This window comes from Poecilia formosa, unplaced genomic scaffold (genome assembly GCF_000485575.1).
Source record: "Poecilia formosa unplaced genomic scaffold, Poecilia_formosa-5.1.2 Scaffold71, whole genome shotgun sequence".
Lineage (NCBI taxonomy): Eukaryota > Metazoa > Chordata > Actinopteri > Cyprinodontiformes > Poeciliidae > Poecilia > Poecilia formosa.
In genome coordinates this window covers 1,454,551-1,468,997 of record NW_006800010.1, presented here as the reverse complement: position 1 = coordinate 1,468,997, position 14,447 = coordinate 1,454,551, and the positions used below count along the sequence as shown (strand labels likewise).

The following is a 14,447-nucleotide window of genomic DNA, read 5'->3' as shown; positions in this document are numbered from 1 at the left end:
GCAATGGAAAGTATGGCTCATTGTAGCTGTTCTTCAGTGGAAATTCAACTCAGCACCTTTTTCCACAGAGAACTCTCCCAAGGAGCCTTCTCACTCTCACATCTTCACAGGACCGACTTTAGAGACACAAGAAGTATTAACTTAAAAAAAAAAAAAAAAAAAAAAAATATCTGCTTTCCAGTGGTTAGGATCCATAAAGGAGATGTTTGGACCATACTTATTTAGTTGCTTTTGCTTTCAAATTAGGTAAAATAGAAAAAAAAAAAACCTCACCCCCCAAAAACAAAAAAAAAAAAAATATTATCTACTTATTCTGATCAAATATTGGAAAAAATAATAATTTAGCTAGAATAACGGATGAGCCTTTGGCAACATGTCGTCAACTAATTCAAACTACAAACTTTTCAGATATTGAACCGTGTGTGGAAAAGTATCCTGGTTTACCGATTATCTTGGAGAGAATCAAAGTATGGTTAGAAACTCCAATGCGGTCAGTAATCTAAACAATCCCATCTGTGTGGCAGAAGACAATCTTGTTCATCCTGTTCCTGTAACTACCATCTCGCTCAAGGCTGCAAAAAATTGGCACAATATTCTTTGGGTTGGCCAAGAGGTTCGCATCACAAAGTGCCAGCTACAGCTTCCTCTGTCTGACAGGTGTTCCTGGCTGCAGGCTGCATTGGGCTGATGCTATCTGTGAAAAGGAAAACACATTTTCCTCCTTGATGAAAAAAATAAATAAAAATACAGTTTTTTCATCCATTGTGAATTCATCCATTCTTTAGACTGATACATTAGTTACTTTTGAGATATTCTAATCTGCTTCATGTTGTCAGGTTATGCTGAAGTGATATCTTGGTTCCACAAGTCTGGCAGAATCCAGGCCTGGGCACGGTTCAGCTCCGATTGATCAGAGTTAATTTATGATTTAACAAGCCGAGTGATCACTTTTCTTCATAGGGCCAGATTAATTCGGATAGCTTCTGTAAATATAAAGAGAGATGATGACTGTAGAGGGGCAGATTCCTTTTCAGAGCATTGCTGAACTAGATGCCAAATCATTTTCCCGCTTTAAAAATGCAGACAGATGCTTGTCTCAGTCTTAAAACAAAACACATTGACAATGACAAAACCGATGCACACGAAAGTTTTTTTTGTTCTGCTTTTTTTAGACGATTTCTGGTTATCACCTATTTGACGAGATGGTAAAGTGACAGACGGATAAGTCAGGCTGAGTGGGGTAACACTGCGAGTGGCGCACAGATTTACTCAGCGCTGTCGGGAGAAGAGGTTCCTTAGGGCGTTGTTGTAGTTCTTATTAAAGGCGGTGTATATGAGGGGGTTAAAAAAGGAATTCGAGTAACCCAGCCACAAAAAGATACTCTTCCAAATTGGCGGGATGTCACAGGAGCACAGCGGCACGATGAGCTCGGTGATGAAGAACGGGATCCAGCAAAGCACAAACACGCCGATCAAAATGCCAACCATAAGGGCTGCTTTTTTCTCCTTCTGCTCCCGCCATGTGTCCCCGTCTGTCTGGAAGGTCACGGTTGCGTGGCGCACGGTGAACACCATCTGTGGCTGTTGGGCTTCCTCCTTTACCTAGGAGCACAGGATAAGCCAGACACTTTATCATTCAGAGCAATCCTGGTTTGCTTTCAATAATTGAAAATCTTTAACAGCAAAAGGACAAACAGCCAATTACTGCGCTGAGTGCTGTGTGAACAAAAAGATGGATTACAGACTTCTAAGTAGAGTATGAATCAAACCAAAGATTTTCATTCAATACATGGAAGCACACAACATGCAAGGAAATTAAGCTAGAGGGGTTTTTTTTAAGTTAAATTTGAACTTAGAGTACTACATTTTATGACATTTTATTTTCCTTTTGAGGTAGAGAAAGATAAACAAAACTCAACCTTCATTTGATTTCCTTCTGACTAATTTGTTGCCATGCGTAGCTCGAGACTAATAGACATCCTGTTATTTGGTAAAGTCACCAAGGTCAAAGCTTTTTTGAGAGAAAAACAATTTTCTTAAAAATACCATAATTGGGAGCAATCCGGTCCCGAGTTAGAGTGCCTCTCGACAAAGCTATGACTCTTTGCAATATTGGCTACAATTCAAAAAGAAGAAAAAACAAAAACAAATTAACATCGGATAATAAAATGTAGCCTCTTGAACAGCTGTATTATTAGCTGCTATTATTTGCTTTTGAAACTCCTCCAAATTAATGGAACTCCTGCCACCTTTCCAGCATTCTCAGAGAGCATGTTTGGGTACACAGAAGTGAAATCCAAAGGAGGCAGCCTCCTGTGACTGATTACCCTCCCCTCCCACATGGGTAATGCTGTCAAGTGCTGTTTGCATTGAGGCTGCAACACTGCCAACAAGATAACCAACTTATGTGGCAGTTAAGTCTCCCCTGCTTGCCTCCACTTTTACTAGCACACAACATAAAAAAACCACAAACAAACAAAAAGAAAAAACAACATAGGAAAGAGGAAAGAGGTACGCATGTTTTGATTTGACATTTCTTCATGAGTTACTGTAAGTAAATTCTCCAGTCGGACGCCATCAATATAATCTGTTATATGTACAATAATCCTGAAATTAAACCTCATTTCTGATACTAAATAGCAGCATAAAGAGCACATTAAACATGTAACATTATGCTGATATTTTGTGTGGCAAAAGGATTACATAAGGTTATAGATAGGCAACTATTACAGTGCAGTATAAGAGTGTGAAGGTGCATGCATGATCAGTGTATGGTTCGCTAATATAAAGTATTATTGTTGGCTGGAAAATGGGAATTTGAACACAGACAGAATTTCCAACACGTTCAGCCACAAGCCGTCTTTACCCGCAGTGGTACCCGACAGGAACAACAGGGCTCACTACGGAGAACTTATAAATCTCTCTGCAGGGTGCCAGGTTTTTCTATGTCTCCAGTGTACTGCAGTCAGACAACAGTTCTCCTGACTTCCTCCTCCTAACTGCATAAATCACATTCAACTTTGTGAACTGAAAAACAGGTCAGAAGCCCTGCTTCAGACACTTCTATGTTGGACAGACACTAAACTCTTCTGTACTCCAAGCACAACATCATGACTCTTTAGACTGTACCTTTATCTGCAAGTTTGAGGATCTGAATATGATTTGAAAGTATACCAAGTATTGCACAGTACAACTTGGGCTATGAGAATATATACATTTTGATGAATCACCAACTATAAATATGACTAAATGAAAAAAAAAATAAAATCTTGGAAAACTGATTTGATGGAGACGATTCATAATATTCTGAATAAGAAACGAAGGGGCAAAATGAAACCATTTTCATGAGTAAATATCTTTTGATGGATGAAGTTTAAAATGCCAATTTTGTTTTTGTGAGAGGGCATTTCAAAAACTTTGTGATTTCAATAATATTTTACTTACTATGCCAACATTTCTGTTGAGTTCCTGCCGAGAAGAAAAGGTTTGTGTTTTATGATTAGCATCTGTTGAGAAAACTCAACATGTCACATTAAGTGAGAGTATTCAAAATTGCAGAGGAAAAACCTGAGCAAAAATTAATCAGGGTTTGCTTGAGATGTAGATAGGGTATCAAACAATGTGTTGTATACCTATAGTGGATAGAACATTTAGCTTGCTTGGTATAGCGTTTTAAATTTATGTGGCATTGAGGTGAAAAGCTTCAAAAGTGTCCCTCCTTCCCAGTCACAAAAACCTGCTCCAATCACGAGTAGAAAGAATATCATGATGTGTGGGATCAAAAAAGCCTCTTAAGCCTCCTCCAATGTCCTTACACTAACAAACCAAAATGTAAAAATAGGCCTATCTTCAATATGAAACCCATTGCTGCAAATATATCAAAAAGCAGTTTCACGCCTCTTCATGTAACATTGCATTCACAAACAATAAGAATCAACCCATTAAATAAAATGATCCAACTAAAGTTTTAATTCTGGGTTGTTTTGTTTAGAATTCAAGGAAATGGCTGTAGCTTATTAAACTTCAAAGTCTTCAACTCAGCATGCACTAAAATATAACAAAAACGTTCTCTCGCTGGAAAACTGCTGATAACATTCTGCTCATGATGTAGGGGGGAAAAAAATCAAACACCATAAAGGACACATCTTCATGGGTTGTGTATATGACCGAGTTAATAAAAAAAATGGTTTTCCATATAAAATCTAAAGCCGTTATAACGTCTATTGAAGAGTTTCACAGATTCGTGATCTTTACGCATTTTATCTTGACGAAAAAAAACCCTGCAAAGTGTTTCTTAGCACATTCAGGGTATTTTAAACATAAAACCGTTCAACTGAATAAAAGCAGTTTTATGTTCAGAGTTTTGACAAAGTGAACTTTAAGTACTGAACCTTTCGATGATTTCTGAACTAAAAGGGGGAATAAGAAAAAAAGAGTAGTAAATAAGTTGGATGACCTTCAATGTTGCTTCGTTTTACCTTAAAACACAGAGTCCAGCGCAGCTACACATAGTTTTAATATAAATACAAAATTATAGAACCATTTGGAGCCCAGAAAAATTGTTTTCATAGACCAGCTTATTATTTTGACCATTTGGGCAAAACAGCAAACAGTCTCTGGAGATGATAAGTCAAAATATATAGTGCAGGCAACACCACATGCGTTTAACACTTCCTTGCTTACATAATATTATACGTTGAAATATACATAAGGGATAGAATTGTCTTAATCCCTAGAGAATAATTAATTTGTGTGAATTTCTTTTGTAAGAAAAATAAGTTTATAAGTTGCGAAGGTTTGGTAAATGTGTGATAAGCTGTAAGGAATGGAAAACAACTGCTGCGGTTTCTGCTTTAAGTCATGCCAAGTCATGCTTCTTAGTTCATTCTATGTGATTATATGAAAGGAACAGCTGTTGAGTTTTGAAGCGCATATGCTACATTGGCAAAGCAACAGCCAGAAACAGTGGGATCTGTGCCATAACCAAGCAATTAGCAGAAAGCGCAATTCACATCAAGTTAATGGAAAAGTATCATCAGAGAAATAGAAAATATTTCAACTTAAATCCTGGAGCTTTATGGAACTGCACCAGGGATGAGAGACAGAGAGAGAAAAGTAGGATTTAAGATTCTTGTGAGGTTCTCAATCTGTTTGGTGTAAGTGAACAAAACAAATCAACAGCAAAAGGCTGGTTATGATGAATATTATGAGTTCAGAGCTCAATTTTTCCTGCATATTTGCACACTGAAGTATTATTTTAAGAAGCAATCAATTTTATGGCCTCCTTGAGTGTTATTTGTGCATCTAGGTCAGGAATACGTGCATCACACCTATTAATAATCCCATGTTTCTGCTGCAGTGTCTATAAGTGTGGGCACGTCTTAATGTTTGAGTGGGCGTACTGATGTGTGAGAGCAGGAGGGTTATTTTCTTGGGTTCCACTGCTCATGTCGCAGCTCAAATTGTCAGTTTGCAGGTTATGGCTGGAAATGAAGGGAGAAGAATTTTTACTGAGATGCCGCTAATCCAACAACCGTCTGCGGGGGGAAAAAAACCAATAAAATCTATTACCTGTTGCCAGGAGATTGATTGCCTGATTGATGAAACCTGACAATCGGAGGGTAGTGAAATATCAGAGTAGGTAATTTATTTAGTGATGAAGCTAATTTATTTAGTTCTCAACCAATAGCTTTCATTTTGGGGTGAACTGATGCCAGAGTTGCACAACAAAGGGGGGGAAATATATTCTGAATAAAAATGGTTGTCAGGGAACATTTAATAATAATAATAAAGAAAATCTCTATAGAAAGATTCAGATTAAAAAAAAAAAAGAAAATGTAACATTTAGGTTCAAAGACAAAAAAAAAAACATGCAATGAATAACTAGCCAATGCCAATGTTAATTTCAGATGGCTTTACAAATCCAAAAAAGAAAAATAATAAGTAAGGGGTTGCTCAATTTCCTCAGCTAAAACTTCCCTGATTAAACAGTTGCTAATGTAAAGTGGAACAGATCCAGACTTTTATGTGCGCTAATTAGCTAAACGGCAAAGCTTGGAAGGTGCAGGCCCCTATTAATGATGCTGAGACAGTATTTATAGCCTTCAACTCCCGGCCTACGCACACATCAACAGTCTACGGGTGATGAGCGGAATGACTTCAATTATTTTTCCGTACGCTCACACATCAGATACTTGTGCACTTCTTTGATTACTGCTGAGCTGCTCATCAGAGACGGTAATAAACAATAGGTCTGAAAAGAAGATGTGCATTCTTGATGCAGCTTAAATATGGGAGGCTAAATGTAAACACATGGCACAATACATAAAGTATTTCTTGAACCTGTAGGTTTGTTCGTTTTGCAACTACAAATTTCAATATATTATATGTATTAGTAATTCAAAGTAGTACATAACTGAGTTGTAGAAGGAAACTATTAGATGACCTGGTTTTTAAAAAAATCTAGCAGTCTTACTTCAGCTCCTTTAAGTAAAATCTAGTGCAACCAACCTAAGAAGATGCCGTAATAACAGAAGAATAGCAAAATTATATGTTGTAGAAAGCTAACATCACACGTCACCCAAAACACACCTTCCCTGTTGTGGAAGACATGTGGTGATGGTAGCATCATGCTGTGGGGATGATTTTGTGAGCAGGGACAGGAAGGTTGCAATAGATGGTAGAGTTAAATATAGGATGAGCTTGGAAATGAACCTACTGAGGGTCCAAATGATGTGAGAGTGGGAGACAGCAACTTTCAGCAGGAAAACACTATACAGCTAGAAATACCATGAAATGCCTCAGATTAAAATAGTTTCGTGAATACCAATACGTATTCAAAAAAGTCAAAATTCACACTCTACTCAGAATAGAAAACTGTGGGAAGACTTGAAAAGCAATGTTCTCACGCTCTGTCCAAATTCAGTTCCTACCTGTGCTGATAGAAATAAACCCCCAAAAGTCGAGCAGTTATAATTACAGTAAAATGCGATTTGACTCAGTAGTAGAGATACACCCGTGGAGGCTAAACACAGACATGCCACTTCTCACATTTGCATTTGTGAAAATGTGCAAGCAATCATGAATTATTAACTTTTCACTTTGCAAATATGTGCTACTTCAAGGCATTTTCCAGGTTCTCTAGGCCCATTATTATCTTCCAGCTTTTCTTCTGCAATTCCGACGGCGTCTCCTCTCCGTTTTCCCCTGCCGATGCAAGAGACGTCGGACCGCTTCGTCTGGGGAAATCCCTTCAAAATCTTTTACATTTTCACCTTTCGATGGACTTTATTGTGAAGCTATACAAGTTGGAACGTGTAGTGGCTGCGAATGAATAGTCAGTTATACTTCTTAGCTGAAAATGGAAATTCTGGAGGCCCTCGCCCACTCTGTTGCTGATTCTTTGATTGACACTATTGCAGTAGGATGCATGCCTTTTGTGTTGCTCTGTCACATAAAATTTCAATGCAATACAGTGACGTTGGTAACTGTAGTGAGACATGATACAGAAAATGTCCATGTTTGCAAATATTTCTGTAAGGCATTATGTAAGGATGACAAGCTGCTTTAAGAAGATTGTAATAAAATATGAATTTTTAATTACCTCAGGCATAGGGGTGATTGTGTTTGTCTTGCGGGAGCCGATGCGAAACTTAGCAGCTTTGTAGATCTTCCAGTAGACAAACAAAACCACACAAAGTGGGAGATAAAATGCCCCAAAGGTGGAGAAGATGGTGTAAGATGGCTCCTGGCTCACTTGGCACTTCATCCCTTCTGAGTAGGTCTCTCCCCAGCCGAAGAGCGGCGACAAGGAGATTATGGATGATAGCAGCCATGTCAGCGCAATCATCACGTTGGAGATCTTTTTTCGAGTCTTGAGCGTGTACTCCAGGTGCCTGGTGATGGACCAGTAGCGGTCCAGGGCGATGGCCGTCACGTTCCAGATGCTAGCCGTGCAACAGAGCACGTCAAACGAGATCCACACCTGGCAGAGCACGCGTCCGAGCTTCCACAGTCTGCCGTTCAGCTCGTGAACCAGGCTGAGCGGCATAACCAGCGCGGCTACCATCACGTCTGAGATGGCCATGGAGGCCACCAAGTTGTGGGGCACCCGATGGAATGTTCTCACCCTCAGGATGGTCACCAGCACCAGGAGGTTCCACACGAAGGTGGCCGCCACAAGCATTGCCAATAAGGTGAGAGTGAGCACGCTGAAAACGGAAAATGGACGGTAAAGGTTTCCCCCGGAGTCGTAGCCGTCCAGAGCCCCACTGAAGTTGGCTGTCAGCGAGCTGGAGTTGCTGTACGTCATGGTAGCTGCTCACGACCCCACAGCCAAGGGCCGAGAGGATTCAGAGAAAACGTCTGCAGGAAGCCGATGCATTCTGCAGAGAGGAGACAGAAACGGGGACTGTGACTCAATCTGGACCGAGTCTCGCTGACGCAAATGAAGGTTAAAGATGGGAATATCTATTTAATGTGTTGCATTTAGTATCATTTTTACACTCTTTAAATGCGCTGCAGTGCATCATTGTGCTTCTAGAAGAGAGGTAGTTTAGTGATTTGCCTACGATGGTAAAAACACACTCGAGTCTCTCATTTCAGCAGTCAAGCAACCTGCCTACAACTTTTCAAGTGCAATTTCATCTGCTATTAAAAAGGCTCAGAGGCACTCAGGGTAACATCTCTAGCTCAGAAAAAGACCATAAATATTCAGTTTCATCATCGCACTGCTGCGCTTTCATTTGCATTAGAAGCAGACCTGTGTTGCACAATGAAACAAACAGTCTTTGTTGCAGTTTTATTTTTTCTAACAGCGAAATGTCATACACATATATATACACACACAAAAAAAAATTCTCATAAGCTTTAGGAATGCATATGTTTGCTGTGAAGAGGAATTGTTGCTTTTTGAGAAGATTCTATTGCGACATACTATTACTCCAATTTCAAGCCAAGAAAAAAAAAAATTGCCAACTATGTCAACACATTCACAGGAGGATGCACGCCTAGCTCTAAAGTCTGCACAGCGTGATATTCAGCATTGCAGAAACGGTAAATTTCAACCCACCAAGTGCTGCTGTTACTATGTGACATATTATTTTACCCCCTTACTCTGGCATTGATCTTTATTTCTGTGTTTCTTTCCTAAACTACCAGTGTAAAAAAAAAAAAGAAGAAGAAAAAAAAGAAAGAAATCTGAATGGATTGTTAGAATTACTAAAACCTACACACACATTTCAAGAAGCAAAAATAATTTCATGCACTGTGTTTTGGAAAACATATCCATGCTTGTTTTAACAATCCCTTAAGATGCTAATTTTAAAGTTAATCACAACTTGTTATTTCTACATGTAACATTAGAATGGTTTCGCATGCTTTAACAATTCTAACGTCTCCCAGGAACTCTGTGAAAACTGAGAACACTTTTGCTTGACCTTTACGCCTACGAGTTATTTAAGTTTAACAGAAGCACTCATCATTTTGCATGCTTTGCAAGATGATAACTGGTTTCTCATCTACTCTGAATCCCAATTGTTCATAACAAGGTAAATTCATTTGTGTAATAAGATTCCATCAGTACAATAAACGTCTAACTAGATTTTCTGATTAAGATCAACTGGATAAAAACAGATCTGTGTAGGAGATGGCAAAGGAATCTTTTGGTCAAAATCTTTATGCATCATAGCTTTATTGGCCCAAAAGGTTTAATCAGATGGATTTTCTCTTTGCGCCTCACAAAAAGACACAGTTCCCCACCAGTTGTTGTAAGAATAATGCCTTGTAAAAGTTTAAGTCTCTTCCTGTACCAAAACTTTTCCACATTCAGTCATGTTACTACCATAAGCACGCGTTGTGCTTGTTCTTGGGGTTCTTTGGGGGGCGGCGGGGCACATTTCAAACCAACAAAGTATTATGAAACTATGAAAATACTAAAAAAAAAAAAAAAAAAAGAATCTGAAAAAGATGGCATGCATACAGTTAAGACCATTCTGAAGCAGCAACTGTTTCTAAGCAGATCAACTCACGTTAAGCATTGATTTTTTCTTTTCCTTGTGCCATTTACTTTCATTAGGTTTCCAGCCCCATCGGCTAAAAATACATCCAAAGCATTATATTCTTTGTCCGGATGAGCTTTTGCAAAGGCGATGCTCACTTCTGTGGGACTTACTTTGAGAAATGGCTTCTTTCCCCCAGCTTTGTCTTCCTTGTGATGTTGCCACCTGCATGGCTGACGTTGTTCAGAATGGTGATTATCCTTGTATACCTTTTCACCTTGCACACACCATCAGCCTTGCCTGTGCAGGTGTCACTTTTGATTTCCGACCACATCCTCTAAGATTTTCCCGAGTGGAAGGTCTAATGCTGCAGCCTCTGGAACTTAAAGATGCATACAATTTACATAAGGCCTGGCAGGCTGGTTAGCTGAGTTTTGAGCAGCCACATGTTCTCACTGAGCTCTTTAAGCTTTAGCCATGACTTGTCAGCAAATAAATGCAGATGTTCTTCACCTGCTAGGTTGATGCAAAGTGCAAAGCACTTTTCAGAAATAAAATGGGCAATTGGGATGCTTTAAAACAGCCTGTTTGTAATGCCGTGCAGAACCTTTACCTTCCCAATTTGAAATGGGTATGAACACTTCTGGGCATGCTCTTTCACATAAAATTAAAGTCAAACATAGCTAAAATCTTTGACGAATAATATTACTATATTTTGACATCTATATTTTAGCCACTTAGAAGGAGCACATTGGCCAAATTTAAAAATCTTACTTTAAATCTAAGCTCAACTCTGTGTCCTTTTCAGGTAGAATCTCACTGCTGTCAAAAGTCACCAAACTGATGAGTGCAAACGAATTTAAGGACAAATTCTGCTGTTCTGTGAAGGCATCAGAGGTTAAAAACAAAAAGAGAACAGCATACCCATAAACTTACCACTGGATGGTCATTGGCCTTCAATCTACTGGTTGGACTACTCGTAAGTAACCAAGAAGCTGTAGAGATCCACTTGAGACTGAAGTCAAGATTTACCTTTCAACAGGACAACAGCCCTAAACATACTCTCATTAGAATCCATGAATCCAAATTAAATTCTGTGGCAAAGCTAGAAATTTGATGTTTAAGTAAGACTGGGCAACATATTTAGTCACTGCATCTTCAAAACTGGACATACCCCCAAAGACTTGAAGAGAAAGATGATTGCACAGTATTATATTGACTCAGGAGGACTGATTGCCAAGCTCTTGAGGTTTTCATTTGTAAAGAAATTTAAACAACACACATCATTTTCTTTTCACTTCATAATAATGCACTAAAACGTTCCCAAAATTTGTGAATGCGACATAATGTGAAGAAGCCAGCAAGTGAAATGTCACATTACCCCTTGACATCACATTCTGCTTCCTCCGATCAATGACTTCAGCACACCACTAACCCCTGTGCTCCTTCTCCTGCCCTCTCTCATTAACAAGCCCAATAAAAGGTTGTACAAAGGGACAGCTGTTGTGAAGGGAAAAGGTGATGAAGCATGCATGCACTCTGAACAGCAATCTTGCAGTAGCTCTGTTGACATTACAGAAGCAGGGCCAGGTGTCAGGAAGGGCAGTGGACACACGCTCTGCAAAAACTAAAAACCCAAAATGGAAGGATACAGAAAAAAAAAACAACACACACACACACACACACACACACACACAACTGTATACATTTACACAGATGTGAAAGGAATGGAGAAAATGACTCCAAATGGCCTTACAGCCATTTAAGTCAAAGAGCAGCAAATACATTGCTTAGTACTTTGAAAGGACCAGCTGGCTCTTGGGTGAAATACTCCTGGGAATTTTAGCTGACATAAATGGATTGTGATTATAATCTCATTACCTATGCAAAGGTGTCCACGTCTACCATTTAGTATGAGGAAAGAGGCATGAATGGGTTTCAAGCTGAAGAATGCACTTGATTGTTGGTGTAAAATCAGCAATCTATGAGGAGCTTAAACCTTTCCAGAGCTCATCAGACACCGAGTTCAAAAACTTGCAGGGGCATGTTTCCTTTTTAAAATGTCCTCTGAACCCTTTCAGTTGGCAGCCAGTCTCTTCTGGATGCAAACATAATTTTCTGAAAGAAAGAAAGCCACTTTGTCTCCACGGTGATTACCTCTCTTTTATGTCTGTTTCTTCCATTGTTGTCCCGTCTCTTCTTGCTACAGTTGGCAGATAAAAATGTGACTTTTTTTAAAAATTTTTTTAGAAAGTTTGTCAGCAAAGAAGCCGTATTAGGTAAATAGCAAGTGTGACATCTCATTTTCATTTCACATTTTGGGGTCCAAATGCAGTGTCACAGCCAGTCCTGTGATTAAAACTGTACCAGCGTGAATGACATTCTCTCTGTGCAAAAAGCTCTTCATTAGGAAAACTGTTGTCTGCTCAGCTGTTGAACAATTTCCTCTGAGGAGAGTTTCTCTGAGGCTGACATTTGCGGATGAAAGGAAGCGGAGGTATTGAAATGTGTCCTCTGACTTGTGTTAAAACCTCAAAAGGGAAATGCAAAAAGAGGAAAGCGAAGCCTCACTTTTTCCCAATTTGGCACAGCAGAACCCATTTGTCAAGCAATGCAAAGTGTTTTTTTTTTCAGCCAGCTTCTGCTACACATGTATAAATGTCCAAAAAATAATTTAGATTTTAAACAACAATAAGATGAAAGGATTGCAATTCAGAGTCACCACTTTCACCGTGATAATCTCGGAGGACACTTGTTACACTGCATTCCAGAAACACCCCTGTACCTTTGAAGACACCAGTAGTCAAAAAACACAATTTCCATGTCTTGTTGGTAAAACAAAATTCGGGTCATCATTCTGTAAATAACAACTCACCCCGTTGACAATTAAACACGGAGCAGCCCCGACGATCTCGGTCCTGATCTCTTCATCCATATCCACTTTGCTGGTGTTTCAGTGCCGCGATTGAACCGCCTGGCTCAGTGTGTGGATAACGGCAGAAACGCGCTTCGCTCCGGAGGATACAGAGCGGCTGGAATGAACCACGGCGCGAGCTGAAGGAGGGGAGGGCTCGCGCCAATTAAACGATAAACGCCACGTTTTCTGGCGCGAGTGGGAGACTTGATTGGCTATGATCTGCACCTGAACACAACTTTTATTTTCTCTAACAAGCGGAACGAAGCGCGTACATTTATCTCCGTCAGCAGCGCGTCTTGGAAAGATTCCCTGTTTGTAATTAGTCTGACCATGCGGTGATCAGAGCCTGCTTCAGGAGAACCGCTCGTGCTGCTTTGTGATTGATAATCCTTCTGACCCCCCTCGCCCCCCCATCCCCTGCAGTCTTTCTAGGTTAACACGATGAACCCCTATTTCGCAGAAAGTAACTGAAATCCAATTTATGTTCGGAGAAAGCGTCCTTGTATAACTTCTAATGGAGTTCTTCTTGGTTGGACCATAGGAAGCGGGACACAGGCTGCCCTGCAAAAAATAAGTGGAGAACTTCCCTTTGAGACTCATTAATGTAGCAGCCTTCATACACCCTGAAACGTGCTGAGTTACATAAAATGAACCCAAATGCTGAGCTTTGATCTAACCGCAGAAAGAACATCTCTGCGACTATTTCACCCATAAAGATTGAATTATACAAAGAACATTGGATTAGTCGTGTTTTGGTTTTACTTTAGTTCAGTCTTTCTTAGTGTTTCTAGTTCTGTTTATTTCTTCTAGTTATTCTTAGTTACCACAGTTTAATCATTTCTTGTGACTATTATTCTTAGATTTATTTTCTCGTCCCCTGTACCTCCCTCTCTCTCTCTCTCTCTCTCTCTCTCCTCAGTCTGCCTTTCTACTCTCTCCCCTCACACATGCAATCAATTTTGCCAATCAGCCCAGTTCTTTGTTTTCCAGTACTTAAGCTCCTCTCTTTCAGTCACTCCTTGCTGGTTCCTTCTGTTACTTCCCGTTCAGCTCTGTTACCCCTCGTGTCTCTGTGCGATTATTTCCTAGATTCTAGAATAATTTTCTGCCTTGGCCTCCTGTGGATATTTGTAAGTTCTTGTTTCTCATTTTTCATTAAGCAAATGTTAATTATCTCCACACCTCTGCTATTTTGCAGTTGAGTCCACAATCAACCACAAACAAATTATGACAAAGACCTAATAATAATAATAACAAAAACAATGCAAGCAAAGAAATGATAGATGAGATTGCCTTAGTAAAATATGATTCTTCTCAGACTTTATAATGCCAGGTTTTTATTGGGGGGGTAGACTGACATTCAGATGGCTATAAATATAACAATAACAACAAAAAATCAGTTTAGAGTACTAACCTGATGGGCAATTTCATCAAAAAAGAAGCAAGAAACCCAATAATAAATGTACCTCCAGAACAGCTGGTTCCAGCACCACGGTCAGCACCAAGGGATATTTCCATTTTACTGCACACAA

The 14,447-nt window shown here is 39.5% G+C and overlaps 1 protein-coding gene across 1 annotated transcript; it reads right to left on the bottom strand.

Annotated features, from left to right (window-relative positions):
• Positions 1–280: 280 nt before the first annotated feature.
• On the bottom strand, positions 281–13,320 carry htr5ab (5-hydroxytryptamine (serotonin) receptor 5A, genome duplicate b). Its single transcript, XM_007555618.2, has 3 exons — positions 12,874–13,320; positions 7,604–8,384; positions 281–1,602 (listed from the first exon to the last, which is right to left on the bottom strand). The coding sequence occupies exons 2-3, from the start codon at positions 8,309–8,311 to the stop codon at positions 1,270–1,272; spliced, it is 1,041 nt and encodes a 346-aa protein (XP_007555680.1). The 5' UTR covers positions 8,312–8,384; positions 12,874–13,320; the 3' UTR covers positions 281–1,269.
• Positions 13,321–14,447: the final 1,127 nt, after the last annotated feature.

Bases quoted from the DNA above. Each gene is read 5' to 3' on its own strand.
- htr5ab (XM_007555618.2), bottom strand. From the start codon at position 8,311: ATGACGTACAGCAACTCCAGCTCGCTGACAGCCAACTTCAGTGGGGCT. The intron at 1,603-7,603 runs GTAATTAAAAAT...CTGTGCTCCTAG, and splicing joins CAATCACCCCTATGCCTGAG to GTAAAGGAGGAAGCCCAACA.